General features: G+C 56.6%; 1 protein-coding gene across 7 annotated transcripts in view; it reads left to right on the top strand.

The window, feature by feature from the left end:
• Positions 1–959: 959 nt before the first annotated feature.
• NRXN2 (neurexin 2) overlaps positions 960–26,554 on the top strand; it is a 98,685-nt gene continuing 73,090 nt past the window's right edge. For 5 of the 7 annotated variants that reach the window (XM_068554406.1, XM_068554407.1, XM_068554403.1 and 2 more), the window contains exons 1-5: positions 960–1,683; positions 12,654–12,671; positions 17,527–17,556; positions 19,724–19,795; positions 24,578–24,879. In XM_068554406.1, coding sequence (XP_068410507.1) covers positions 960–1,683; positions 12,654–12,671; positions 17,527–17,556; positions 19,724–19,795; positions 24,578–24,879 — 1,146 coding nt within the window. The remainder of the gene's footprint in view (positions 1,684–12,653; positions 12,672–17,526; positions 17,557–19,723; positions 19,796–24,577; positions 24,880–26,554) is intronic. The other 2 variants (XM_068554404.1, XM_068554401.1) reach the window with 2 other exon arrangements.

The following is a 26,554-nucleotide window of genomic DNA, read 5'->3' as shown; positions in this document are numbered from 1 at the left end:
GTTGGGTGTCTCAAAGACGAAGGGGCTGTGGTCACCAGCTGAAGGAGTCTTTTAGGCCTCACCCACAGGAGCTGGCCCTGGTCCTGATGGGAGGCGGGGGTGAGGGCATCTGGGCTGGGCTCCTACTGGACTCGAAGGTGTTACCTCCCTACCTGTCTACATCTTAAACCAATAATGCCCCTAGCGAGTGTCATCTCCCGCCCCCCCCCCCCCCCAGGGTTGGGCCCCCAGTGCTCCCGTCATGGTGGTGTCTCTTTTTTTTTTTTTTTTTAATTTATTTATTTTTGGCTGTGTTGGGTCTTCGTTTCTGTGCGAGGGCTTTCTCTAGTTGCGGAGAGTGGGGGCCACTCTTCATCGCGGTGCGCGGGCCTCTCACTATCGCGGCCTCTCTTGTTGCCGAGCACAGGCTCTACACGCACAGGCTCAGTAGTTGTGGCTCACGGGCTTAGTTGCTCCGCGGCATGTGGGATCTTCCCAAACCAGGGCTCGAACCCGTGCCCTCTGCATTGGCAGGCAGATTCTTAACCACTGCGCCACCAGGGAAGCCCATGGTGGTGTCTCTTGTTTTGAGACCCTCTCCAGGTCAGGGCGGCTCCTCCAGTACTAAGGGGAAACAGTTGAGCTCTTGCTGGTGTGAGGGGGGAGCCAGACACCGACACCTCCCCTCCTCCGGGCCCCTCATTAACCCTTTCCTTTCCGTTTCCCCGCAGGCATCCCTCTCCCATCTTCCGTCGGAGCCCGCAGCGGGGGAGGGGCGCCTCCGCCTCCGCCTCCGTCCGTGGAAGCCGGCACCTGGGCCTCTGCTCGCCTCGCCCTGCGGCCGGGCCCATGGCACTGTGAGCCGGCGAGGGAGCCCCGCTCGGCGCGGGGGGCGCCCGGCCCCCTCCCCGCCCCATGCGCCGGCGGCTCTGAAGCCTGAGCGGGGCCGGGGGCCGGGCGGGGCCGGGGCCGCCGGAGGCATGGCGCCCGGGAACCCGTGGCGGCCGCCGTCGCTGCCGCTGCTGCTGCTGCTGACGCTGGCGGCGGGTGCGGGCGGCCTGGAGTTCGGCGGCGGCCCCGGGCAGTGGGCGCGCTACGCGCGCTGGGCCGGAGCGGCGAGCAGCGGCGAGCTCAGCTTCAGCGTGCGCACCAACGCTACTCGCGCGCTGCTGCTCTACCTGGACGACGGCGGCGACTGCGACTTCCTGGAGCTGCTGCTGGTGGAAGGGCGCCTGCGGTTGCGCTTCACGCTCTCGTGCGCCGAGCCCGCCACGCTGCAGCTGGACACGCTGGTGGCCGACGACCGCTGGCACATGGTGCTGCTGACCCGCGACGCGCGCCGCACGGCCCTGGCGGTGGACGGCGAGGCCCGCGCCGCCGAGGTGCGCTCGAAGCGGCGCGAGATGCAGGTGGCCAGCGACCTGTTCGTGGGAGGCATCCCACCCGACGTGCGACTCTCGGCGCTCACGCTCAGCACCGTCAAGTACGAGCCGCCCTTCAGCGGCCTCCTGGCCAACCTGAAGCTGGGCGAGCGGCCCCCCGCGCTGCTGGGCAGCCAGGGCCTGCGCGGCGCCGCAGCCGACCCGCTGTGCGCGCCAGCGCGCAACCCCTGTGCCAACGGCGGCCTCTGCACCATGCTGGCTCCCGGCGAGGTGGGCTGCGACTGCAGCCACACGGGCTTCGGCGGCAAGTTCTGCAGCGAAGGTGAGCCTTGGGGGGGAGCCGCCGCTGGGCGCCTGGGCGCGGAGTGAGGGGCGGGAGAGTTGTCTGGGCCTGTAGGGGCGCCTGCGGCCCGCAGGCTCAGGCACGGGGGCGAGTGAGAGTGTGTACCAGCACGCGAGTTGGGAGGGGCGTGTGAGGACGCCTGTCCCAAAGAGAGGGCGCGCACGGTCAGCCAGTGAACTGCAGGAGCTGCGGGGTGCTGAGGTTTGGCGTGGGCGTGGGCGGTCTGCGGGTCCCGTGTGGGCGTGGCCAGTGTGGGCGCGGCCTCGTGAGCCCATCCAGTGCCCCTCTCCCTGTCCCCTAGTGAAGGTCCTGTGGCGACCTGTGGGTAGGACTGTGTAGTCAGGTCCAACTAGCGAGAGGATGAGGGCCGGCCCTTGAGGGCGTGTGGAGCGGGTGGGTGACTGACTGTGAGGCGCCCGTGAGGGCTGGTGGATGTGATCTGTGTGGGCGGGGCCTATGTGATGCAGTGGGTGGGGCCTTGTGGGCGGGGACGGTGGGAGTCCTGTGAAGGAGTCCTGAGGACGGTGTGTGGGGCTTGTACCGCTGGGAGCTGTGTAGGGCTGTGAAGGAGAGGGTCCGCACGGGGGGGGCGGGGCCTGCGAGGGCCGTGGGTGGGGTCGGTGCGGGCGGGGCCTAGGAGGCGGGGGCGTGGTCGGCCCAGGAGGGCGGGGCCGCGGGCTGAGGGTCAGCGCGTGGGCGGGAAGTACTGTCTGAGAGGCCGGGACTGGACCAGAGGATGAGGGCCCCGGACGGAGGGCGGTGGGCGCGGCGAGAAGGGCAGGGCGGCGCGTGGAGGGCAGATGAGGGCGAGTGGGGTTCGCCAGGGTGAATGCACGCGCCAGGAGGGCGGGAACCGAGTGTTTTGAGAGTGAAGGAAGCCCGAGGGACAGGGTGGCTGAGGCCTCTCAGGCTCGTGACTAGAGTTGCTGGTTTTGTTGACGGGCAAAAAAAATGGCTGGTCGTCTCTCCCGGGTGAGAAACTGGAAGTGGAGGCCTCTGTTTTAAACACTGGAGCCCTCGCGAGCGTGGGGTTTGGAAGGGTGACTGGAGGGCTGGAGAGGGGTGGTGAGGACTCTGGAATATGGAATTGGATGTGGAATTGGGACTTGAAAAGGAGGTTAAGGGAGGGAGAGGTTCCGCAGGCTCTCGGGCTGCAAGAGGCTGCAGTGGGCGAAGTGAGGGGACAAGGTCGAGGGTGGCGCCAGGCCTGGGGTGGGCTGTGGTTTTAGAGGGGGTGGGGGAAGGAGGGATTTCGAGGCCCCTGGTTTACTTTGGTCTGGCTGGGGAGTCGGGGAGAGGTTCCCCATCAGTTTGGGGACGGGGCATGTGCATCTCCTGGTCTGTGGCCGCCGTTTCCTAGCAGATGTGTGCAGACAGATGAGCGTTCCTCTCCCCCAGCACCTCTAGAAGCTGGAGTACTCAGCAGTTGCGTGTGTGTCTGCCCTCAAGAGGTAGGGTCTTTGAGGAGTGTGTGTGCCCACAGACCAGCATGGCCCTGGGACTGCTTTGGGGCTGGTGTCCTACTGGCTGGGGCCTGCCTACAGCCATGGGAGGAGCCACATCTGCAGGTGTGGCTCTGGGCTTGGGAAGTCTGTATTTTGATTATGTATCTGCAGTTGTGGTAGAGGAATATATAAGGAAGGTTTTGGATGGCTCTTGGGAGTTGTTTGTACAAGGTTGGGTGATGTATCTTCAGGAACTATGTGTATTAAGTTAATCTGACACCTTCTCACCTTTTCTCCAAGGAGTGCAGGTGCTCCCGAAACTGAAATTGTGTGTCTGTGTGTGTTTGCTTGCACGCAGTGGTGCGTGAGTCTGGCAGTGTGTATGTTAACGTGTGAATGGTCTATTTGAAAAGTAGTGTTTGCAAATAGAAGTCCTGTGCCTAGTAGAGTGAGTAGTACACAAGCGTAAGGGTGCGGGTGCTCGTGTAGGTATCCATGTGCGTGCGTTTTCATGTGAGACCTCAGTAAGACACCTGGACTTCATGAGGAATCTTTCATGACCTTTAACTTGATTCTCTGGTCCCTGTGACTTCTCCCCTCCAAGCCTTCCTAAGAAAATAGGATGAACCACCCTTCTAACCTGGTGGAAGGTAAATTTGAGCTACAGAGAGGCTGCTGGTCCATGGTCTCACTGTGGCAGAATTGGCCTGGGTGTATGAAAAATGCAGCCAGAGGCCCCCTGGTCAACCAGAGCCTTTGTATTAATTCCCTGAAAGGATTCATCGGCCAGAGGCTCCCAGTAAGCCATACAAGATGTGCGCTTCTGAACGCGCATTGTGTGGTTGTGTGTCTGAGATGTGTTTGGGTCCCTGTGTGTGACAGGGATGGTTGTATCATGTGTATATGTGCTGGACGTGTATCAGTTGAATGTTTGTGGCAGCTGTGTTGGAGCTGTGAGAGGCAGTTGCGTATCTGACCCACTGTGTGTGTGTGTATGTGTGTGTGTGACATCTGTGGAGGGAGTTGTGCTTTGTCTATGATAAAAAGGGAGGGATATTCATCTCTGAGTTCCCTGCACCTAATGTAGTACCTGGCACTTTGTGAGTGTTTGATAAAGATCTGTGGAATGACTGAAGAGACATTAACAAGTATCTGATAGAATAAAGGCTTGGGGTAAGGCTGTATGTGTATATGAAACGATGTATGTGTGTATTTTCAGATATATGTTGTAGGTGGCCGTGGTGGTTATAAACACTGATAAACACTGATTACATCAGGCGATGACAGGCACAGTGACAACTCTACTGATTCTCCTCCCCACCCATGACCTCATTCCCTCCCCTTATGTTTGTTCCTTATTTCCTGGGCAGCTTTTGTAATATCCTGTGCTCATTACACTTCTTCTAGTACATTCCCATCCAGCCAGGGAGGACAGGAATGAGCTTCCACCCTTGGGTGTTGGGGTTAGGGTTGGAAGATTTTTAAGGGGAACGGGTCTGGCTCCAGATGAGGGCCAGAGTCTTCAAGCTTCCCTGGAAGTTACATTTACTTCATTATTATCTGCTTTGAGTGGTTCACAACTTTTTCTGAGATTGAGGACATTTCTGAAAGTCAGTAATTCACAGTACCCCTTCCAAATAGTAGTTACTTTTATATCTGTTTATCGTGAAAACATATGACTCAAGGCTACTATGCATTCAGGAAAGCTTTTAGATGGCTTTGATGTTATATTTGCCATTGTGGTTAATCAAATATACATTAGGAAAAATAGTTTTAGCTTTATATGCAAGACATGCCAATCTGTCTTCAGATATTTGGTGTGCATATGGATTTGTGGATCCTTTGGACCACGCCCCCCCACCCCACCCCCACCCCCGCCCCCTGCCCTGCCGATGCCTTCCTGGGTCTGGGCCTACCCGCTGACTGAGAACCTCCATGCTAGGAAATCTGTTTCTTTTCTCTGGGGCTCTGGCCACAGGTGATTGAAGACAGAGCTAAGCATGAGTCACTGAGTATGTGTACTGCTGCTGACTGTCTGCCAAAGTGGGGATCAAGTAGACTGGGATTTTGCATTGGTTTACATGTGAACTCCGCCTCGTGTCACTCATGTGTGGGGAGAAAGGGATGAAAAGTGATCAAGGAAGAAGAGTGTGCAGGTGTGTGTGGGATACCTCGAGTGGAGTGGGGACGTAGATGTATACGATGGAATGTCAGGTGCGTACCTTGCTTGGGGGAGAAATGAAACCAGTGGTAATGCCTGTGTTGGCAGGGAGATAGATGCATGGGTCTCGTATTTTGTAGGTGTGTTGGCAATTTAATTCAACAGATTGTTGTCAAGTCCTCCGTGGTGATAAGCCTTGTGTTGGGGGCTGAAGGTGAGTCAGACATGAAGAAGACACTGCTCAGGGAGTTGCCTGCTTAATTGGGGAAGCAGATAAAAAAGCAGTCCAGGGTGTGGTTAAGAGCACAGATGCTGTAGTCTGGCTGTCTGGGCAGTGAAGTTGGACTTAAGCTCTCTCTGCCCTGGTTTCCTTATCTGTAAAATGAGGACAGTAATAGTACCTACGTTACAGAGTTGTTATGGAAATTAAATTGGCTAATTCATATAAAGTGCTTAGAATAGTGCCGGCACATAGAAAGTGCTCAATAAATAATAACAAAAGAACAGCATGGCGTATGCAGTAAGATGCAAAGAGATGCAGTGGGGCAGTGTAGCTTAGTGATTAAAGCATAGTCTTCTGAGGCTCAGATCTGGGTTTAAATCTGATTTCTCTACTCACTCGGCCTGTGAGTCAGATGAGTACTAACCTTCAGACTACTTTTTCCTGACCTGTAAAATGGGGATAAGCATGCTTATCTCACAGGTTTGTTTTGGGAATGAAATGAGTGTCTAGTACATAATTAGTGGTGTAAATGGTAGTTGTTATTATAAGCAGAGTGCTCTTGGGGTTTTGAAGAAGGGGTGAATTTACAAGTCGGGGGATTAATAATAAAAGGCATACTATTTCAGATTGGCCTTGAATGTTGATCAGTAAACCTGGTGTGGGGAGGTCACGCTAAGCAATGGAACTAGTGAGGACAAAGGTGTGGAAGGGGGAAATGTACATCATGTCCTTAGAGGGGCACCAAGGAGTACAGGGAAAACAGTGGAATCTATAGCAGGAGAAGCAGGATGAGGCCAGGTCTTGGAGTTTTTCTTTTTTGGGGGCATGCCGTGAGGCTTGTGGGATCTTAGTTCCTCAACCAGGGATCGAACCTGGGCCCCTGGCAGTGAAAGCACTGAGTTATAACCAGTGGACCACCAGGGAATTCCCCAGGTCTTGGAATTTTGACTTAAATCATTCACCTAACATTTATTGGATGCTGTGTATAGAGTATTGGTAAATGGAGCCACAAAAGAATTTTGAGCAGGCACGTGAATAAGAAGAACTGTGTTTTGGAAGCTGGGAGTGAAGGGTAGAATGGAATATGGAGGGCAGAGTCCTGTGGTGGAGGGGTCAGTGGGAGATGGTTCAGGAAAGGGACATTGGGGCCCTGACCCTCGGCTGTCTTGGGGACTGGCAAGGAAGGGTGGTGGAGGCAGTGGTGGCAGTAGCAGCAACAGTGGCTGAGAGCTGCTGCTGAGACTGAAGCTGTAGGACTCTGCCTTTCCCACGTGGAGGGGCAGAGGTGATGAGGTTTCAGGTTTGCTTGCTCGGAAGGATGGCGGTGGGAGTTGAGGGGAGGGAGAAGTTGGGACGGGGAGCAGGTTTGAGCCACAGATCATGCACCTGTCTTGGTGTTCCCGGACAGAGGCGTCCAGACAGTTGGAAGTGTGAGACCAGAGCTTTGAGTTGAAGGTGGGGCTGCAGGTAGAGACCTGGGAGCCACGTGTGTGGAGAGAGAGTATTTGAAGCTTTGGGATCAGATGAAGTGGCCAAGGAGAAGGTGAAGAGACTTCAGGGGGGCTCATTTGGGAGGAGGAGGGAGAGGAGTGGCTACAGACTCAGGGAAGGAGCAGTTAGAACAAAAAGTAAATCGGATCACACAGTCAAGGGAGGAGAGAGCGGGGCCTCACAGCGAGTGGGCATTTGCTGGGTGCCCTGAAGGCATGACCACCCCGTGAGATGTAAGAGCTGGGATCTGAACTGAGCTGACTCCGGGGCCCCCACCTTCTCCACACTGCCTCCGAAAAGGAGAGTCAATCAGTCAGCTGTGTCCGTGGATGACCTGCATTTGGCTTACTGGAGGTGCCTAGGGACAGTGTTTCATTAGAAACCAGCAACCACCCCAGATTCCTTGGGCCACAGCTTCTCCTTTCAGCCACTATGTGTTGAGGGTGTTCCCGTATTTGTCGTCCCAGCAGTGAGAGAGGGCAGTGGAAATCGATCAGGAAACTCGCAGGCTTCCGGAGCCCACGGGGAGGAACTCACCCTGGAAAGTGGGGCATTATCCCATTAAAATACACAGCTCACTAGCATTTAGAACATTTCAGATGGAAACCTTTTAAAAATATGTTGCACACCTCTCTGCCTCCCTAAGCATATTTGGAATGTGATTTAACCTTTTCCGGATGACTCTGGATGTCGCTGTTCCCCTCAGGTATTGCACCGGACTGTCACACAGTGGTTCCTTTGTTGAGGTTTGTCCCTGCCTGAAATGATGCCTGACTTTTGAGTTCTTATGTTAGCTTTTTCTAGTTTTTCCACCTCTGCTCTGAGGAGGAGTTGTCAGGTAACAATCCATATCCCTCTCTCTCTCTCTCTGTGAACTTGGACATCAGCATTCCCAGCATGTTAGAATTGTATGTCGCTAAGAGGGAGTGGATTCTGGGTTGGGTCTGAGAGGCTCTCCTATGAGAAAATAACAGTTTTTAATGCATAACTGTTACCATGTCGGTTTTGGCTGCTCAGAACTGTTTCTTTTCTTTGGTTCTGGTCTTCATCCCTGTCCTTGATGATGAATCTGCTGGGATCCCCAGTTCATGTTAGCCAAGACAATGCCATTTATGCCCTCTGGGGAGGCACTCAAGACCTGTGTGTATGAAAGTTGAGTAAATGAAGTCACATATGTGGAATCACTCTGTCAGCTCTAACATCTAATACCTGTGGTCCTGACAGTTTCTGCTGTTGGAAACGGCTCTAGGCAGAATGGGATGGACAGCTCGAGAGAGAGCTGTGCAGAGAGCGACTGCTGTAAGATCCCAGAGATGAGACAGATGCTCCCGAGGAAAGCCTCCTGTGGCAGAATGGTTACGAGCATGGGCTGTCGGGTTTAATCCCGGCTTTGCTACTTGCTAGCTCTGAGAACTTGGACAGTTTGCTGAATTGCATTGTTCTTCAATGTCCTACTCTGTAAAATGGGGGTCATGTGTTGTTGTAGGACTAAATGAGTTAATACATGGAAATCCTTTACAATGTGCCAGGCACTATTCTTAAGTGATCAATAAATGCTACTATGATTATTAACCCTTGTGGTCAGAGAAGGCTTCAAGGAGGAGGTGGGACTTGGCTAGATCTTGAAGGATGACTGAGTGAGATTTGTGGAGGTAAAAGAAAAGACCAGGGTTTCCCCGCCAGGAAAATGGTCTAAATGAGGAGTCCAGAGGGTGTGAGTCGAGTGTATCAGACCAAGATGGTTGTGCTTTATGGGAAATAAAATCAGAACTGTAGATTAAAGCCAGCTTCTAGAAGTTCTGAACTTCAGGCCAAGAATGCAGCCCATCGAAACTTTTAAAGCCAGACAGATTTGGTTCAGATTTTGACTCTGTCTCTCACCACCAGTGTGACCTTGGGTAAGTTTCTTCCACTTTCTGAGCCTTGATTTCCCCATCTTTACAAGGGAGTAATAGTAGTATCTGTTGATGAGGTAGCAGGGAAACGAGGCATGGAAAGAGCCAGGCACATTTGAAGTGCTGGGTAAGTGAGAAGTGTCCACTTCTTATTTTTTATTCATTCAACAAACACAGGCCTGCCTTTTTCTGAGCCAGGAACTGTGTAAGCAGCTGGATATAGAGAGATGAATGAGACGTTGTCCTTCCTCTTGGAGCTCTCACAGTCCAGCCAGGAAGCAGACATGGAAACACAATCGCAATAGAGATGCGATAAGTGAAATAACAACCCGAGCTACATATCGAGAACTGGCACAAAAGAAGGAGGTCAGTTCAGAACACAGACCGACGTATACTGACTTGGTCTGAAAGCAGGAGTCGACTTTCTCAGGCAGCTGAGGGTGAGAGGAATGAGCATGGGGAAGGGTGTTTCAAGCCGAGGGAATAGTATGTGCAGAGACGTGGCATAGTAGGGAAAGGGGGAGAAATTGGGTGTGGCTGAAGCCTGGACTGTCGCAGGAAAGGAGGTTGGAGGGAGGCATGGTCAAACCCAAATGGACTTTCCTGGGAAGATTTGACTTGATCCTGTGGGCCCTGGGAAGCCTTGAAGAGTTCTAAGCAGGGTCGTGACTCAGTTGGACCACTTTGGCGGTGCTTGGACTGTGACTTCCGGGATAAAAAGACTGGCTGGAGGGGGAGGTCCTTTAAGAGGCTTATCAGTGTTCTGAGGCGAGGATCTGATGAGGGTCTGGCCTTGGGGCTGTGCTGATGGTGAGGGAGGGATGAAAAGTGTTTCTAGGAGTCGAGTCGAGCTTTTAGAGTTTTACAGGTTGGAACTGATAGGACCTGGTGATTGGTGTGAAAAAGAAAAGAGCAAGGCTGATTTCTGGGTGTCTGACCTGATCCGGGAGTGCAGGCCGGAGGAACGGGCTTGCAGGGGCGAGGGTTTTGAGGTCCATCTTGGACATGAGGACATTCAGCCCATGAGACACTCAGGTCAAGCTTCTCTGAAGGCAGATCGGGAGCACAGAAGAGAGGTTTGTACCCAAGCTACTGAAAAGTTCTGACCGTGTGTGTGTGCTTGTGCATGTGTGTTGATCATGGCAGTACTTAGGTGTATCTGGTACACGTGCCCAAGAGCGAGGCTGGGCGTGGGCCAGGGGACCAAACAGCAGGAGGCTAATGAAGGAAACCGGGGGTCAGGGGTGAGCATGGGGGCTCTGATGACCTAGGAGCGCAGTGGACAAAGGCAGAGGTGATTTTGTGCTCCTGGGCAAGTGTCCTTTTCTTTGCAAAGGAGGTAGGTAACACACCCAGCTTGTGGGGGTTGCTGGGAAGCTGATGGGGACAATGCACATTGAGGGTCTACACGGTGTCTGGCACGTGGCTAACTCTGGGCCTCCCTGGAGCCTGGCAGAGTGTGGGGCACATGCTGGGTGTTCAAGAAGCTCTGGTGGAAAGCGGTGCCCTTGCTGAAGGCAGGGAAACGGGAGCTTTGTTGCAGCGGGTGGAGATGTCAAACGCGGCTTTAGTGGTAGTCTGGGTGTCAGGAGCTGAGTGATCGCAGAGCGCATGGCTGGGGGTGCAGGACTGGCCCCCAGGGAAGAGGCCACGGATGAAGATACAGGTTTGGGGGTCCCTTAGCCACGAAAGTGCACTCTCATGGAGGAGGGCGGGAGAAGAGAGAGGAGCGTGGAGGGCCTGGGGCTGAGCCTGGAGGGGCCCGTGATGGCAGGTGAGGGGCACAGGTGAATCAGCAGAAAGCGAAGGGCAGCTGAGAAAGAGAAGCCAGTGAGTCCCCAGGGGCCCCTCTGCGAAGCCAGGAGAGGGGAGACTCATGCAGGCAGCAGGCTGTACTTGGTCGTCTGACCTTCCTGAGCATAGCACGGCCCACATTTGTGGCAGGTGGGAATAGGGTTTGAAATCTCCGCCGTGTCGGGTGATGTGCCTCCTTGTTTGTGCAGGAGCTGGAGACGTGAGTGTGCTGACCGACCAGGGCCCCAGCACACTGCGACAGAGATCCGGACACAGGGCTGCTCTCGAGAGTCCAAGGGTTTTCCCGAGGGTCCCTTCCTAGCCAGCTCCCCTCCCCACCATAAATGTCACGTGATTCAGTTTATTTAAGGGAATCAGTGTATACACGGCTTTTGGGGGATGCAGCTGTCAGGTAAAAGAAGCTCTGTGTTGTATAGAAGTGTGTTTGTAACACACGTGGATATGTAAAGGCTTGTGTGTGTAGGTTTAGAAAACAGGAGACTGATAGATCGATAGATAGCAAAAGGGGGCTGTGCTCCTCCTGGGGTGTGTGTCTCTAGCCACTGGAGGGCGTGTGGGGTGGCGTGGCGGGTGCATCTCATATGATGTATTAGGTCACAGCGCGCGTATTGATTCTGCATTCAGCCTGTGTGTGTGTATTGTGGGCGTGCTATAAGGTGTGACAAATGACAGTGTGTGTTTCTGGAGTTTAGCTAACCCCCTAAGAGCGGATGAGAAGAGAACACAAAGTGAGGCTGGAGGTAGGAGATAGTGTGTGCACACGGGCGTGAGTGTGTCCTGAACAGCTGTTTGCGTGTACACATGTGTATCCTGGGTCCACATACGTGTGATTGCGTGCGTGTGTGTTTGCCCAATGGGTCTGTTTGTTTGTAGGTTGTGCTCTTCCTTTTCCCCCTGTTGCCTCCTCTAAAGGCTCCCCGTAAGTGGGCAGGTCAGAAATGTTTGCAGAGGGGGCTTCTTGGCCCTCTTATAGAGCAGGCCGGAGCCCAGCCTGCTTGAGCTTAGTTGAAGGAACTGCCTCTCTCCTCCCTCCCTTCCTTCTTTCTTGATCTCTTTGGTGAGCCCCAGGGACAGGCCCAGGCAGGCCCCTGAGAGGTGAGGGCTGACTGCCCAAAGGCTGTGGCACGACAGAGGGATGGGCCCGGTCTGGCCCCCTGAAGTGGCCCGTCCGGCCCGGGGGCCCTTTGCCACACCCAGCTGTTGAGAAGGCATTTACCCCAGAATCACAGAACCAGAGCCAGAAGGGCCCTCAGAGGAGCTCTAGCCCACCCGTCTCGTTTTTGCAGAGGAGGTACTGGGGGCTCAGAGAGGCTGGGCGACTGGGGTGGGAGTCACACGGCACTTGCAGGCAGAAACTGTGTTTTCTGAGTACGCTGACTTTTCTCCCCCGACAGGGTGGCGGTGGGGAGTGCTTGGGCCTGAGTGTGCACAGGCTTCAGGTGTGAGTCGTGTGAGAGATTATGCATGTCTCTGCATCATCAAGTGCCTATGTGTGTCAGTGTGTCACTGAGGGTGAGCCCGGCGTGAGCGTGTCCCCATCTGTCTCTGAGACGCGATGGAGTGCGGGGGTGGGGGGAGCGCGCTGCGGGAGTCTGGGCGCCTGACTGCTGCCCCTGGCTCTGCCTCTGATTTCCCATGTGACCTTGAGCGATTACCTCCCTGTCCTGGGCCTCAGTTTCCTGAAGTGTAACTCGAGGCTCATGTCCCCTTGGACTGTGTGACCCTGTGTGTGAGGCTCTGTCTCATCCCCGCAGGGCCTTCCTGGTTGGGTGACCTGTGTCCGGGCCTGGGCGGGCTAGGGGAACTTGGACCCACCTTCCATCACTCCCCTTGGAGCCCTGTCCTTGGTACCCTCGCTAACCGTCCTCCTTTTTTTCTCTCTTTCTGCATCCCCCTTCCTGAACCTCGCCGGCCTGCAGAGGAGCACCCCATGGAAGGTGAGTGATACCTCTCGGTTGCTAGTGTGGCAGATCAATCGCCGGGGGGCCTGGTGGTTCCCTCCCCTGCCCACGTGTGGCGTCCCCGGGGAAGGATGTCTGGGTGTCCTCTTGGCTGCCTCGGCCCGCCTCTCACCTGGTCCCTCTTTCTGGTTTGCTGGGGAGAACTGCCTGGTAGAGGCGGTCCCTCCATTGTCTGTCTTCAGCACGTCTGCCCACCGGCCTTTCTTCTTTCCTGGGAGGAGACCAGACTGGGGGTGGAGCTGGAGGGAGGGGGCTGGAGCATTCAGAAGTGTCCAGAAATGATTGAGGAGATGGGTTTTTGCCCAGCCCAGCTGAGGAAGCTTAGAAAGGCCACGCTGCCAGGGGTTGGGGTGTGGCTGGGGGTGGTGCTTGGGTAGAATCCGCTCCGGGGTCTGAAGAGCGCAGGCATGGGGAGGGGGTCGGGTCCCCGGGTCAGGGGGTGTGGGCTGGGTAGCAGCTTCTCCTGTTTGACACAATTGTAGTCCCCTGTCCCCTGTCCCACGGGCTGGCCTCGGTAGGTAGGGATGGTCTGCTTCTTCCTTCAGCCCAGGCCCGGGGAAGGGTGGGGAACGTGCCTCGCTGCGGGGTCTCTCTGTCCATTCTTTCCCTGTCTTCTGCTTCGTTTGCCTTCTCTCTCTTTCTTGTTTTTGTCTTTGCCTCTCTTTTTCTCCAGGGTTCTGTCCCTGGACCTCTCTCTTTGCTTCTGTCCTTCCCCAGGCACTCTCTGTGTTCCCGTCTGAACCTTCTCTCACCATGCTTTTCCCTGTTTCTTTTCCTTCTGCGAGGTGGACCACGTCAGGGAGGGAAGACTGGGTTGAATGGTCCAGGCTTGACAGCTGGGCTGCAGGGGAGCTCATGTGGCCCGCACAGGGAGGGCATGCAGCGGGCTGGGAGGGAGATAGGACCCCAGTCACCAAACCTGCCCCACACTTTCTTCTTGGAGTAGCGGGTGTGGGAAGCATGTGTGCAGCCCCAGGCTGGGAGCTCCCCGGGCCTGGCCCTGCCCTGGATGCAGGAGTCCGGGGAAGGAAAGAAGGGGCTGGAATCCACTTTCCCTGGTGGTGTCCATGGTTTGGCTTGTCTCTCTCTCTCATGTCCCTTCTCCTTGGGTGCCCTCAGGTCTCCCGATCCCTCTGGGCAGGCACCCGTGTGTGTGCGTGTGTGTGAATCTGTGTGCACACGTGTTCATGCAGCTCTGCTGCTCTGTTGTGTCTGGGTGTCTTTGTGCACGTCTGTACACGTATGCCTGTGTACATGTGTCTGAGTGTGTGTAGAGGTGTGTGCCCCTCCAGCATCGTGTCTTCTGTGGCGTGGCCCACATCTCCGTGTGCCTCTGTAGGAGCGTCTGCATCTGTGTCTGCATCTGTCCTGTCTGTGTCTGCCTCTCCGTGAGTCAGTGTTTACCTCTGTGTGTGTGCGAGAGAGAGTCTGCGTGTCTGTGTGGACGCAGCCTTCTGAGGGCTGGAGATAAGATTTAGTGCTGATGTGACTTTTACTTGCTCTTGATGTCATGTCTCCTCCGGAACAAAGGGAGAGATGGAGGAGAACGAGAGGGGAAAAGGGTGGAGGAAAGGGGCTCGGGGGGTAGGGAGCAGGGGGCAGACAGACAAGAGGAAGGAGAGGGGGTAAGTAGAGGCGGGAAGAGGAAGGACACAGTGGAGAGAGGGGCAGAAAGGGGAGAAATGGGGAGGGGGAAAAGGCCAGCCCAAGAGAAGAAACCGGAGGGCTGCTGTGGGGAGGAACAGTGGCCTGGAGCTGAAGGGGAGGAAAAAGGAAACAGTTCTTCTCCAAACAAGTAGAATAGTAGAATAGAGGGACAAGACGGGAAGCTGGGCTTTAGGGACAAGTGGGGAATGAGACCAGTTAGCCATCTCTTGGGGGCGCCATGGTGGCCTGCTGGTCTGGATGTGGCCCTGCGTGTGCTTCCAGGTCAGTGGCTGTGCAGGGGTGTGTGTCTGAGGCTGTGTGTGTGTGTGTGTGTGTGTGTGTATACACCCAGGGATGTGATGCATCTGTGTGTCTTTGTGTCATGGCTGCTTGTGTGTCTCACAATCTTGTCCCCTATAACCCTCTTCCTTCTTTCGATGTTGGTCCTCCCTGGGGTTTTGTCAGGAGAGTAAGGGGGCGAGACTGAGAGTGGGGAGGTGGGTCTGGTAGGTGGTGGCTTCACGGGGGGTGGGCTGCGGGACTCCTTGGTGGCATTACGCTCTGGACTCTGCAGGTCCCTCTTCAGATCTCTGAGTCCTCCGTGCCTTCACCCTCTTGTCTGGTCCTTCGACACTGTGCCTCAGGCCTAGCTTTCTCCCAGGGACCCAGCCGTCCTGCTCCCCAGGCCCCTACCGAGCATCTCCTTTTGGGGATCCTGGTAGCTCCACCCCCTTCCCCCTAGCCTTTTGTAGCAGGGAGAGAAGACCCAGAAGCAGCCAGATAAAGTGCCCTAGGAGAGGACCCTTGGTAATGCCATCCGTCTCTACCAGCCTCTTCTCCAGTGGCTGGAGGAGGGACTGATGCCACAGGTAGAGGTGGGGAGGGTGTAAGGAGGGGGACCGGGGCATGGGGAGAGCAGAGATTTCAGGCAAGGGGGTGAGGCAGGCTTTAGGGAGAGCACCCTTGGGCCAGGCTGGGCTGAGTCTCAGGTAGACAGGGCAGGGAACCAGCCTCGCCTTCCCCAGGATGGCTGGTGCTGTCACTCCTGAGGGAGCTGAGCAGCTGGTTGCCGTGGCGACAGAGGGAGAGTGCCGTATGCTAATGAGGCTGGCTGGGAGCTGGGCAGTGGAAGGGTCTTCGAGGCAGAGATGCCACTCCCCCACAGCAGTGATACAGGCGGCAGGGGGGACAGGAGGCAGGTTCACAGGTCACTCGGCTCCTGGGCCTGGAAGAGATGGATGAGGGGTTAGGGCCTTGGGTCCGGGTCCTGGATTCAGGAGGTTTGGAAGATGCTGGTAGTTTTGGGGGAAAGAGTTGGTGGGGGGCGTTCGGAGCAAGGAATAAGACTTGGTCCAAATGCTTGGGTCCCCTCCGGTTTTGTGGATAAAACCTGTGTCTTCCCAAGAGCTGTTTTGTCCTGAGGCAGCCCTTAGCAGCTGTGGCCCCCTCCCCCGACTGGCCTCAGACCCAGCACTGGGGAGAGACCAGTGCTGCCTGAGACAAGAAGGGGGCAACATGAACCATCTACCCAAATCTTCCACAGGATCCAGGCCCTTGGGCCCTGGCCATGCCCTTCTGGCCTTTTTGCTGCCTTTCTTTTTGGAACCCAGGCATCCTGGCCCTCAGCCTTGCCCCAGAGACACCTGGAGCGCTTTTCCCTATCTTCCATCCTGGTCCCGGCTTTCTCCCCCCAGGGCCCACATCTCACGGCCTCAGCAGCGGGGATGGTTTCCAAGGGCGAGGTGGTGCTGCAGGGCTGTTCCTTCCCCATCCTCTTGGCCAGACACCACGGGTGCAGGGATGGGGGAGGCGGGGGCTGAGGTCTGGTGGGGCTGGTCATCTCAGGGAGCCCTGGGGTCTCAGCTCCGCTGTGGGGCATGGTGCTGCCAGCCTCTCTGGGGGAGAGTTTTCCTTGGCTGATGCCTTCTGGGGACTGGGGTACTGGTCCAGTGGGCCAAAGTCTCTCCCCCTAAGGCTGAGGGGGTCCCCAAATCAGGGCTGACCAGGCTCTCTCAAGGGACCAAGGCACCCCTGAAAAAAAATCCCACACAATCTTGCTCTCCATCTTGGCTGTCGGGCTTCTGTTTTCCCTTTTCACAATTCAGCTTTTGGGTCACCTCAGAGAGGGCCTGTCCAGAGAAAGGGGGTCCGTAGAATAGTTTCGAATGAGGTGTTTGGACCTCTCAGAGAGCTGGGGCTCCCGCCCATGGGTCTTGGCTGCCCTCTTTGGTCTTTGCTGTCCAAGAGTGCTGGCCTGGCCTCCCAGTCCTCCCTATGGAAGGATCCAAGCCCCCATCCTTGCTCCAGTGTTTCCCTAGATTCTGTTTCCTCCAACCTGCTGTCGCTCTAACTTTGTCCTCCTGAATCCCAGTTTCCTCGTAGAACCCAGGTGGGCAGGGTGCCTGTTACCCATTCGGAGGCTGTTGGGAGGGGTGGAGTTGGGAGGATTGGACCCGGACAGATGCCTTTCCACAGCCCCCTTTGGTGGGAGATTCCCTCTAGGCCCAGGCTCTTCATACCCCCGTCTTCCCGGTCTCTGCCAGGCTCGTGGGGTAACGGGATGGGGTGGGGGGGTGTTGGATATCCCTCTTGTCTGCTCAATCCCGCGCTAACAGGACACTCTCTCTCTCTCCAGGTGGCTTTGATTTTTGTGTCGTGTTTTATTTTCTCCTCCATCCGAATCGTTTTTCTCGTTGACCGTTTTTTTTTCTCTCCGCCTCCCGGAAGAAAAAAAAAAGAAAAAAAGAAAAAGGAAAAAGCAGCCCTCCCAGACTCATGCTTCTCCTCCTTTTCCTTTTTTTTTTTCCGGCAAGAAGAAAAAAAAAGAAACCAAAATCTCCTCTCCCCCTGCAGTGACTCCTGCCCCAATCCTTCCTCTGGTTCTGCCTGTACCCCCCTCACCCTCTCCGGCGCCCCCCTTTTCTCTCTCTCTCTCCCCCCGCTTCTCATGCCCTCCACCCTCTGTTTCGGCATCGGGCCCCTTTCCTCAGCTCTGGGCTGGGGGCTTTCCCCCGATGTCTGTCACAAGTTAAAAAGGGTTTTTAAATTGTGGCAGCAAAAGCTTTTTTCTCCCCTCTCTCTGGCTGATTTTGATGACTCGTGTTTTCTTTGTTTCTTTCCCCTTTTCTTTCTTTTTTCTTCTTTTATTGTCTCCTTTCTTTCTTTCTCTCCTTCCCTTTCCAAGGTCCGGCTCACCTGACGTTAAACAGCGAAGGTATGGTTTGAAGTTCTGGCTTGGTTTGGATTGGATTGGATGGCCCCCAACCTGCACCTGGATTTTCTGTCCACCCCCCCTTGCCCCCCTTCCCCCTCCTCCACTTGTCCCGCCTCCTTCCTGCCTTCCTACCCCCTTCCTCTGCCTTGTCTTTATTTTATTTGGGCGCTGGGGTGGGGGGGGGGCTGGTCCCCGTGTATGCTCTCCCCTCTCCCACCTCCCCCGACACACTCCATCCGCCCTCATCCCACCTTGGTTTCTGACATCAAGAGATGTTTGAACTCCTGCCGTTGTCTCCAGTCACCTTTTTGCGTTTTCCTGATAGTGTATCTTGCTTTTTTTTTTTTTTTTTTCTTTCTCATGGTGGTGTTTTATTTCCTTCTACTCATTCTGATCATTCTTTCTTTTCTGTGAATCCAAATAGAAAGAGAAAAGCATGGGCTGGAGGAAGTGGATTTTAGGCAGCCTCATTCCCCTCACCCTGCTGCTGTGGGATGCCCCCTTTCCACAGCTGTTCCCCTCACCCCGTACACCCTCACCCTTGTGTCTTTTGGATGTCTCCTGACCCTATTTGACAGATGAGGACATTTAGGCCCAGAGAGATGAAGTGACTTGCTAGTGATTACGCAGCGTTTAATTGGTGGTACCGTTGGGACCGCTCATCTATTTTTAGCCTCCCTTCGACCAAGTCCTTACCATCTTTAAAAGCCCTGGTGTTCGGCAAACCTGGAGACAGACCCCAGGAGTCCTGACCTTGATCCCCCAGCTCTGACCTCCCTGTTGCTGACTCCCTCCCAGATCCTCAGGCACTGCTTCCCTGCCCCGGTGGTCTTCTGTTGGGGCTCATCTTCCATAGGGACGGGGTGGTGTCCTTAGCCTGTAGGCAGCAGAAGCCTACAGGATGAAGGCTGGGCTGTGGGGAGAGACTCAGATCGGGAATTTGGGATGGATTTAGGTCTGGGGAGGTAGAGGCCTGGGATTCTTGCAGGGATGTGAAATTATGGTAAGAAATGTGGGGAAAGAGGAAGTCCCGAGTGGGGAGTCAGGGCCTGGTGGGTTTACTCACATCCTTCTTGCATCTCAGTGCCTGGTTCTGGGTTTGCTGGCTGTGGCTCACCTTTGTCCTAGATGAAGCCCTGAAGGATCCCTAAAGCCACCCCTCCACCTCCCGAAAGGGCACAGCCCAGCTGTTATTCTAGCTTTAGTTCTGGGGATTGGGGTTGGAATAGGACCCAGACAAGGACTTTTAAACTCCATTCTTGAGTTCCCCTTAAGAACCATCTCGTGGGGTCTGGCAGTAGGTGTGGTGCCTGGGAGCCGCTGGTCAGGGCTGGGTGGAGAACTTAAGGCAGCCTGGAGGCCAGACGTGGTGACACGTGCCTGCGGGACTCTGGAGGCCTGGGCTGGGGGCGCTGGGTGGTGGCGAGCGGGAAGTCCTCCCCGAGAAAGGCCTTCCCGCATCCACCGTGAGCTCAGCCAGGCAGGACCTCCTGGTGTGCGCAGCCCTGCTGAGGGCACGGTGGAGGGACAAGGAGCAAACAGAGCGCGCGGCCCTGCGCCTGGGAAGCCCCTCGGTCTAACTGGCCGAGAAGTGGATGAAGGCAACGTTGAGAGCACTCACGGTAGTAAAGGAACAGGTGTAGAGGGAGAACCAGCTTGCCTCGAGGATGGGCAAAGAGGAGAAGAGGGCTTTGGTGTGGGAACGGGACGGTTTTGGAAGAGGGGTGCTCTGTCAGGCTGTTGGACTAGTCGAAGAAGAGGAACCTGGCCCAGCAGAGCGCGGCCGAGAGTGGGGGAGAATCTGGACGGGAGCCCAGAGCCCCCAGGGCCAGAGGTCTGGCCTGTTTGCACGTTGTTGGGCAGAAGGGGCTCCTGAACCAGCAGCGAGGCCTCTGCCCCTCCACTCGTCCCCCCACCCATGGGCAAGGAGGGGGAGGTCAGTGGTCGTGAGTCTGACGGGGTTTGTGGGGCTGATGGTTCCTGGTTTGTCAACTGGCTCCTTCCCCAGAGGCCCTGAAGCGAGCGAGTCCCCAGAGCAGCACCCCACCCCGACCCTGTACCTCCAAGCCGGCCCTCCGCCCTGGACAGGGCCCTCCATCGCCTCAAGGCTGGGGTGGGACTGCCTGGGTAGCCCCCCGTGCCTGACTCCCCAATTCTGCTTCTCCAGTAGGGTCCTTACTGTTCTCCGAGGGGGGGGCCGGGAGAGGAGGAGCCAGCGATGTGCACCAGCCGACAAAAGGTCAGTGACCCCACGGTCCCCCGAGAGCCCAGCCCTCACCCTCTGTAGGCCAGCTTCACTTTCTGGAGGGCAGCTGAGTCAATAGAGGCGTGTCCCCTTCAACCCCCTCTGAGGTCCACCCGCAGTACCTGCCTCGGTGTAAAGGGCCACAAACCTCCATTTCTTTCCCAAAGCCCATTTGTCCTGATGACCTCTTTCTAGAACACGGATGTCTTTTTTTCTTGGCCGCGCTGATCTTAGTTCCCCGACCAGGGCTTGAACCCATGCCCCCTGTGGTGGAAGCGCTGAGTCTTAACCACTGGACCGCCAGGGAAGTCCCCACAGATGTCTTTTTGTGGCAGTTGTTCAGGCCAAAGAACAGGGATGACTAGAAAGTATCTGTTTCTCTGGGAGAGTGGCTAGGCAGCAGGGTCAGCCCCCCCATTTAACCATCAAATTCTGCAAGCACGATAGGTGTCAGCCCAGGGAGATTCTGGATGGGAGATGTGGCATTTATAATAAGTTATGTCTCACATGCGTCACCTAAATGAGCCTTCACAACCCCCTGTGGAAGGGCTCATTGCCCTTGGTTTACAGATGAGGAAACTGACGCTTGCCAACGCCCCTGAGGCCAGCCCGGGCCCCTTTATCCTGTCTCAGGGCTGTAGGTTTCAAGCTCCTTTTTTTTTCTGCACTGAGGCTGCCTCTCTCTCTCTCTCTCTCTTTTTTTTTAAAAATAAATTCATTTATTTTATTTATTTATTTTTGGCTGCGTTGGGTCTTCGTTGCTGTGCGCGGGCTTTCTCTAGTTGCGGCGAGAGGGGGCTATTCTTCTTTGCGGTTCACGGGCTTCTCACTGCGGGGGCTTCTCTTGTTGCAGAGCACGGGCTCTAGGCGCGTGGGCTTCAACAGTTGTGGCACGCGGGCTGAGTAGTTGTGACTCGTGGGCTTAGTTGCTCCATGGCATGTGGGATCTTCCCGGACCAGGGCTCGAACCTGTGTGAGGCTGCCTCTCTTAAGAGACTCTCTTCCCTAAGAAGTTTACAGGGCAGTGTAGCAACCCCTCAAGGAGCTCCAGTGGGTGCCAAGCCCTGGGGCTATCAAGTCCCATTCTTTAGTACTCGCTGTTCTGTTGGCCTGGACTTCTGCCATCCCTGCCCTCTTCCCCAACCATTTGGTATCTCTTTCAGCTGACTCTCGAAAAAGCAGCTAGGCCACCACACTGGAAGTCTCCCCCAAACTCCCCAGGCAAACCCAGAAGCTGCTCGGCGTTCCCTTTGTCTACACATCCATTACATCACTCGCCACACGGCGAGTAACTGTCACTTTACCTGTTTGCCTCCCCAACTTGACTGAGCTCCCTGAGGACAGTGGTTGGGTATTTTCGTTCGTATACCCCTGGTGCTTTCCACAGCTCCTGGCACAGATGTAGGTGTGTGCTCAGCAGATTTATTTTAAATGGGTGAATGGGCTGTGTTCTCAAGGGGCTCATTGATGTTCTAACAAAGAACTACAATAAAGTGTGGTACGTGCAAAGTATAGGGAAAGTGCAGACTTTGTGCAGAGGAGTTAATTTATTCATTGATCTAGAGAGAGAGGCAGCACATACACACAGAGGAAGTTACATCCCAGTGTAAGAGTCGTTTATTTGTGGAATGGTTTACAGTTTATGAAGCCTCACCTGGTCTGGTCTCTTTCTAGATGCCCACGGTGACCTGTGAGGTAGGTCGATGATGAGTTCCTTTGTCCTGAGGAGGAAGCTGGGGCTTAGAGATGTTGCCTCTCGGCCAAGGTCACAAAGCTGGTGCAAGAGCCAGCATTAGTGCCCAGGTCTTCTTTCTCACATCACACTTCCTCCCAAGGGAGCAGTACAAGATGTTACTAGGCAGTAAGTGCCAAATGAGCAGAACAGACAGCTGTAGTGCTTGAGCATAGGGAGGGGCTAAGGAGGTTGGAGACCTTCCCAGAGGAGGGCTTTGAGCTGGGCCTGGAAAGGAGGCAGCTGCTCTGCCCCGCCATGGCCATTAGAGATCCAGGACCACAACAACTGGTCTCTAGCCACATTCAGCTTGACTGCAGACACTTGTGGGGCTCCACATTCCCTGACCCTGGGAGATAAACAGGTATCAGCAATGACCCCCTTCCAGTGCCAGGGACTATTAGGAGTGGGTAACTGTTCAAGTGCTGCTGGGAGTTGTAGTTCCGGGGTCGTCCGCGCGGCGAGGTGTGGGAGAGCGCCCCCTGCTGTTTCAGGTCTCGCTCCTCTTAGATCTGGTTGGTGCTCTTCTGAGCATGGTTGGCAGGGCAGCCCCCACGTGCTTACCTGACACACTAATCCCTAGAGGTCCTACTGCCTCCTCCCCACTCAGGGGCTATCTCTGTCCTTCCCACCACCTTGGGTTTTCTTGTTCGCATTTGCTCATCTGTTTTCTGTCGCTCTCCCCCAATTCTTTCAGGTTCCCTCTGGCTGCTCCAAGCCTCTTTCCATCCCTGGGCCTACCTGGGTCTGTGGCGGTGACGGGCGTTGGAGAACATGTAGACTCTGGCTCCAGAGTGGCTGGCTCTGCCTCCTCTCCTAGGAGACCAGAGCCAGAGCCCAGAGGAGTCAAGGAATGGCCTCATTTCTCCACTTTGCCTTGGCAGCCGTGGTCCAGCCTTAGGCCCGCCTCTCTCCTTTTTACTGGCCTCTTTTGTTCTGTTCCAATCACTTTCTCACGTGGTTGCCTTATTCTTTCCTTTCTTTCTGTTTGACTTTCCCTTTAATATTTTCTTTGACTGTAGTGAAGGTGAGGGAGTGGGAGGGGAGGCCCGGCTTCTGGGAGGGAGTAGGATGCGGAGCAAACTCAAGGTCAAACACATTCCCTTTTCTGGTCCTTGAGCCCCCCCCCCCCCTGCCCCCACCGGCTCTGCCTGGGCAGCAGGCCTGGTTGCTATGGAAACAGCAAGGCCCCGAGAAACCCTTGGCTTCCTTTCCTGGGAGGTCTCTGTCCCCTTTTCCTTGAGGGCCCTCTTCCCATCACCTTTACCTGTCCCCTCCCAGCTTGCCTTCGTCTTTATCCAGATTGCTTCCCCCCATCACCTCTTGCTCCCTCACAGCTCTGCGCTGTCTCCATTTCCCTTCTGTCCCTCATGGTCCATCTTTCTCCTTCTCTACGTGGCCTCCCTCCACATCGCCAGTCTTTCCCTTCTTGTTTCTCCTTGACTCCTCCTCTTGGTTTTCTGGCCCTTCCCACTGGAGCCCCAAGGTAGGCAGAGTGGGGCTTGTGGCTGTCCCCGTGTGGCCGATGCCCCACCAGCCTCGCTGCCCTGTGACCTCAGGAAACTGGGCCTGGCCAGCTGCAGTGAGTGCGGTGCCAGGCTCTGGGGCAGCAGCTGGTGCCTTGGCATCCGGAAGCAGTGAGGACTGAGTCTGTGGGCAGACTGCCCGGAGGGAGAGAGTGGGGCCGTTGTGCAGGGGAGAGGCATCTGCAGGAGAGGCACCCAGAGAGCCACGGCTTCCACACGGGGCGCCTGCTGCTGGGGCCCGGCCCACAGGGGGGCAGGGGCCTCTGAAGGCCGCGTGTGCCCCCCGCACCGGCATCGTGCCCTGCTTCTTCCTGGGCCTGGGGACCTGTGCTGAGAATCTCTGCACTCCATGAAGGCCCTTGGCCAGCCGTCTTGTTCGCCCCCCATCCACCCTGCAAGGTGGGTGGGCCCAGCTGTTGTGCCACCGCCTGCTGGGAGGAGAAACTGTCAGAGTCCAGGTCCTCTGCGCTCCCTTGACTCCACGGCCTGTTTTCTTCCCTCTGTGTGGGCTCCGGCTTGTGAAGGTGTGGGGCTGGGACCCACCTTCCTTCCACGGAGCCACTGTCACCCACTTACAGAACGCTAAAAGTCCCTAAGGCCCTCCCAGTTGTTTTCACTCCTGTTTAAAGTGTGCCAGTGGAAGGAACCCCATGCAGGGCGCTTACCCGTGCACACACACTCACGCACACACACACGAGAGCCGGGCCTGCCCGTGCACTTTTGCCCCCAGCCATCTCCTGGCACACAGGGTCCCACACCTGCCCTCTGGGGACCCTTGGAGGCTCTCTGCCTAGGGCCTGTCTGTGCTGTCCTCTCAGGTTGAACTAGGAAGCTGGGGGGGCGGTGACAGCTGGCATGGTGGCCACCTGTGTCAGCCCCGCCCAGTGGCCCACTGCTCCCTGACGCACATCCTTGCCACCTGCATCGCCTCCCATGTGTCTTCCCCCTGCCTCCTCCACCCCATTCTCCTCATCTGCTCACTGCTACGAAGTAGGCCTACTAGTCCCACCCCATGTGGTGAGGCCTCAGACTGTCCCCAGGCACTGAGAATGGCAGAAGAGGCGGGAGGGGGAGGTGGGCTGCGCTCAGGAGACCCTTGGTGCCCCTGCCATAGGGGGGCACTCCGGGAAGATGTCCGGTGCAGTTCCTTGTTGCTCTTCCACATCCTTTTGTTAAGGGGGGTGGCCGATGGAGGGCCAGTGTGGGGGGAGACAGTGAGAATGTCTGCTTCACTTGGCCCTGTGGCAGCTTAGTTGTCAGCTGGCAGTGTGAGAGCCACTTAGCAGCCTCGTGCTTTGGAGACAGACATGGGGGAAGCTGACTTCTGACAGCAAAGACGGCAGGGTCCAGAGAAGAGGGTGGACAGCACGGGGAGGGGAGAGAGCCTAAAGCTTGCAGTTGGGATCGAGGGGCTCCCGGTGCCCAGGACCTGCGCCTGGGTGGCTGGAGGGGAAGAGGGAGGGTCTGGAGTGCCCTGCCCCACTCAGCCCTCTCCCGTTTCCCCACCGTGGCATCCAGGCAAGGAGGAGTTTGTGGCGACCTTCAAAGGCAATGAGTTCTTCTGCTATGACCTGTCACACAACCCGATCCAGAGCAGCACGGACGAGATCACACTGGCCTTCCGCACCCTGCAGCGCAACGGGCTGATGCTGCACACGGGCAAGTCGGCCGACTATGTCAACCTGTCCCTCAAATCTGGGGCCGTCTGGCTCGTCATCAACCTGGGCTCGGGAGCCTTTGAGGCCCTTGTGGAACCCGTCAACGGCAAGTTCAACGACAACGCCTGGCACGACGTCCGGGTCACTCGAAACCTGCGCCAGGTAGGGGGAGCAAGAAGAAGGCCAGGGGCCAGCTGTATCTGGGACAGAACGGGAGCGGGGAGAGCGGGCTGCCTGGGGTGCGGGGGCGAGGCGTCAGGGCCAGCAGCAAGGCGTGGTTCTGAAGAAGGTTTAGGCCGCGGGTGGGCTGGGAGGGTCCAGGAGCGCAGCCGCAGGGGGCAGGCTTCAAGGACCAGGATACTGTGCTAGGGAGGAGGCTGCCCCGGGGCCGGAGCCCGAGGGAAGAGGAAGGGCCAGGCTCCGACTGGTGCCAGGGGCTGGGTTCAAGGGTTGGGGCTGAGGAATCTGGTAATCTGGCAGGAGGGCGATTCGGGGGCTGGGAGGAATGAGATAGAACCTGAACTTGCGGGGCCCTGGGGGGCTACAGGATGGGGAGACTCTGGCCAGACTCTGGTTGAGTCGGTGTCCCATTAGGGCAGGAAGCCTGGGCCATGTGGGGTGGGGTGCGGCCTGCCCTTAGGCGGGGCCTTTCTAGGGCAGAGGCAGGCCTGGGCTCAGAGCAAGGTCGGGGCAGCAGGCGTGAGAGGTGAACGGACTGGCGAGGTGCTGGGTCCTGCCTCTCGTCCGGGCGGTACCCTCTCTCCCCTGTCCCTTCCCGTCCCTCCGAAGGGACGCAGGCTCTCCCACCGGTCGGTGGCTGTCTTTCCGTGGCTTCCAGGCCAGCCCATGCGGGAGCTCGAGGAGACTCTTGGGGCAGCCCCTGCAGGCAGGACAGTGTCCTCAGCGTCCCCTCAGCTCCGTCTCGCAGACTCCCCCCCACCCCGGGGGCTGATGCGTCTGGGCGTCGGCGCTGTCCTCTCAGTGGCCTCTTCGCCTCTCACGAGGCGCAGGGTGGCTATGGCGGGCGAAGCGTTCCCTCTGGCCGGGCTTCTGCTTGACAGCAGGCTCCACAGCTTGTTTCCAGCCCCGAGAAGTTCCCGCCTCAAGCAGAGTCCGAGCCAGACCCTTCTTCCAAAGCAGGAGAAGCCGCTGTGCATCCTCAGCGGCTCCTGGATCCACCTTCTGACTCCGTGCCCTGATCGCTTGGCACCTGGGGCCCAGGTGCCCAGACTCTTGCTGGTGCTTCTCTCCGGGTCCACCAGTTTCTGTAGCAGGTGGCAGGGACACTTTTCCAGCTCCACCCCCAGCAAGCTCAGTGCAACCAGGAGCACGGAGCCTCTGTGCCCTGGGAGGTGCTGTCTTGGCTGGTTTGCAGCCCTTCTCTTACTAGGTATCTGCTCTGTATTTCCTGGTTCTAGCTGAGCTTCCTGGTGGCTGAACTTCCGATGACTCTGCTCTTCACCGTCACTGTCACCTGCCCTCTCCTCCTCCCCTTCTTCCCACTGAAAGGCTCGTGGGGGGTGGGATTCCGGCTGACCTCACACTGTTCTTACCTGCTCTTCTTCAGCCCACTGAGTGATGATCTAATGGGGAGTCCCCCTCCTCGGGTGCCTTCCCCTTGCTGCAGGGACACCGTGACGAACCCGCCTGCTCTCTCCGAGCCGCTGCTCCCTGCTGTACTTGGCTCCCACCCAGGCACCTGCTCTCGGTGCGCCCCGAGCTCTGAAGAGCGGCACTCCTCCTCAGGGTGGTGCCCCCTTCACGTCGCGTCATCCCCTGACCCTGCCGGAGGGCTGCCCTGTGTTGTCACCACCGTCTGAGCAAACCTGAGTGTGTG

This window comes from Eschrichtius robustus, chromosome 11, assembly GCF_028021215.1.
Source record: "Eschrichtius robustus isolate mEscRob2 chromosome 11, mEscRob2.pri, whole genome shotgun sequence".
Taxonomy (NCBI): Eukaryota; Metazoa; Chordata; class Mammalia; order Artiodactyla; family Eschrichtiidae; genus Eschrichtius; species Eschrichtius robustus.
The sequence above is the reverse complement of the archived record's forward strand: the minus strand, read 5'-3'. Positions and strand labels throughout refer to the sequence as shown.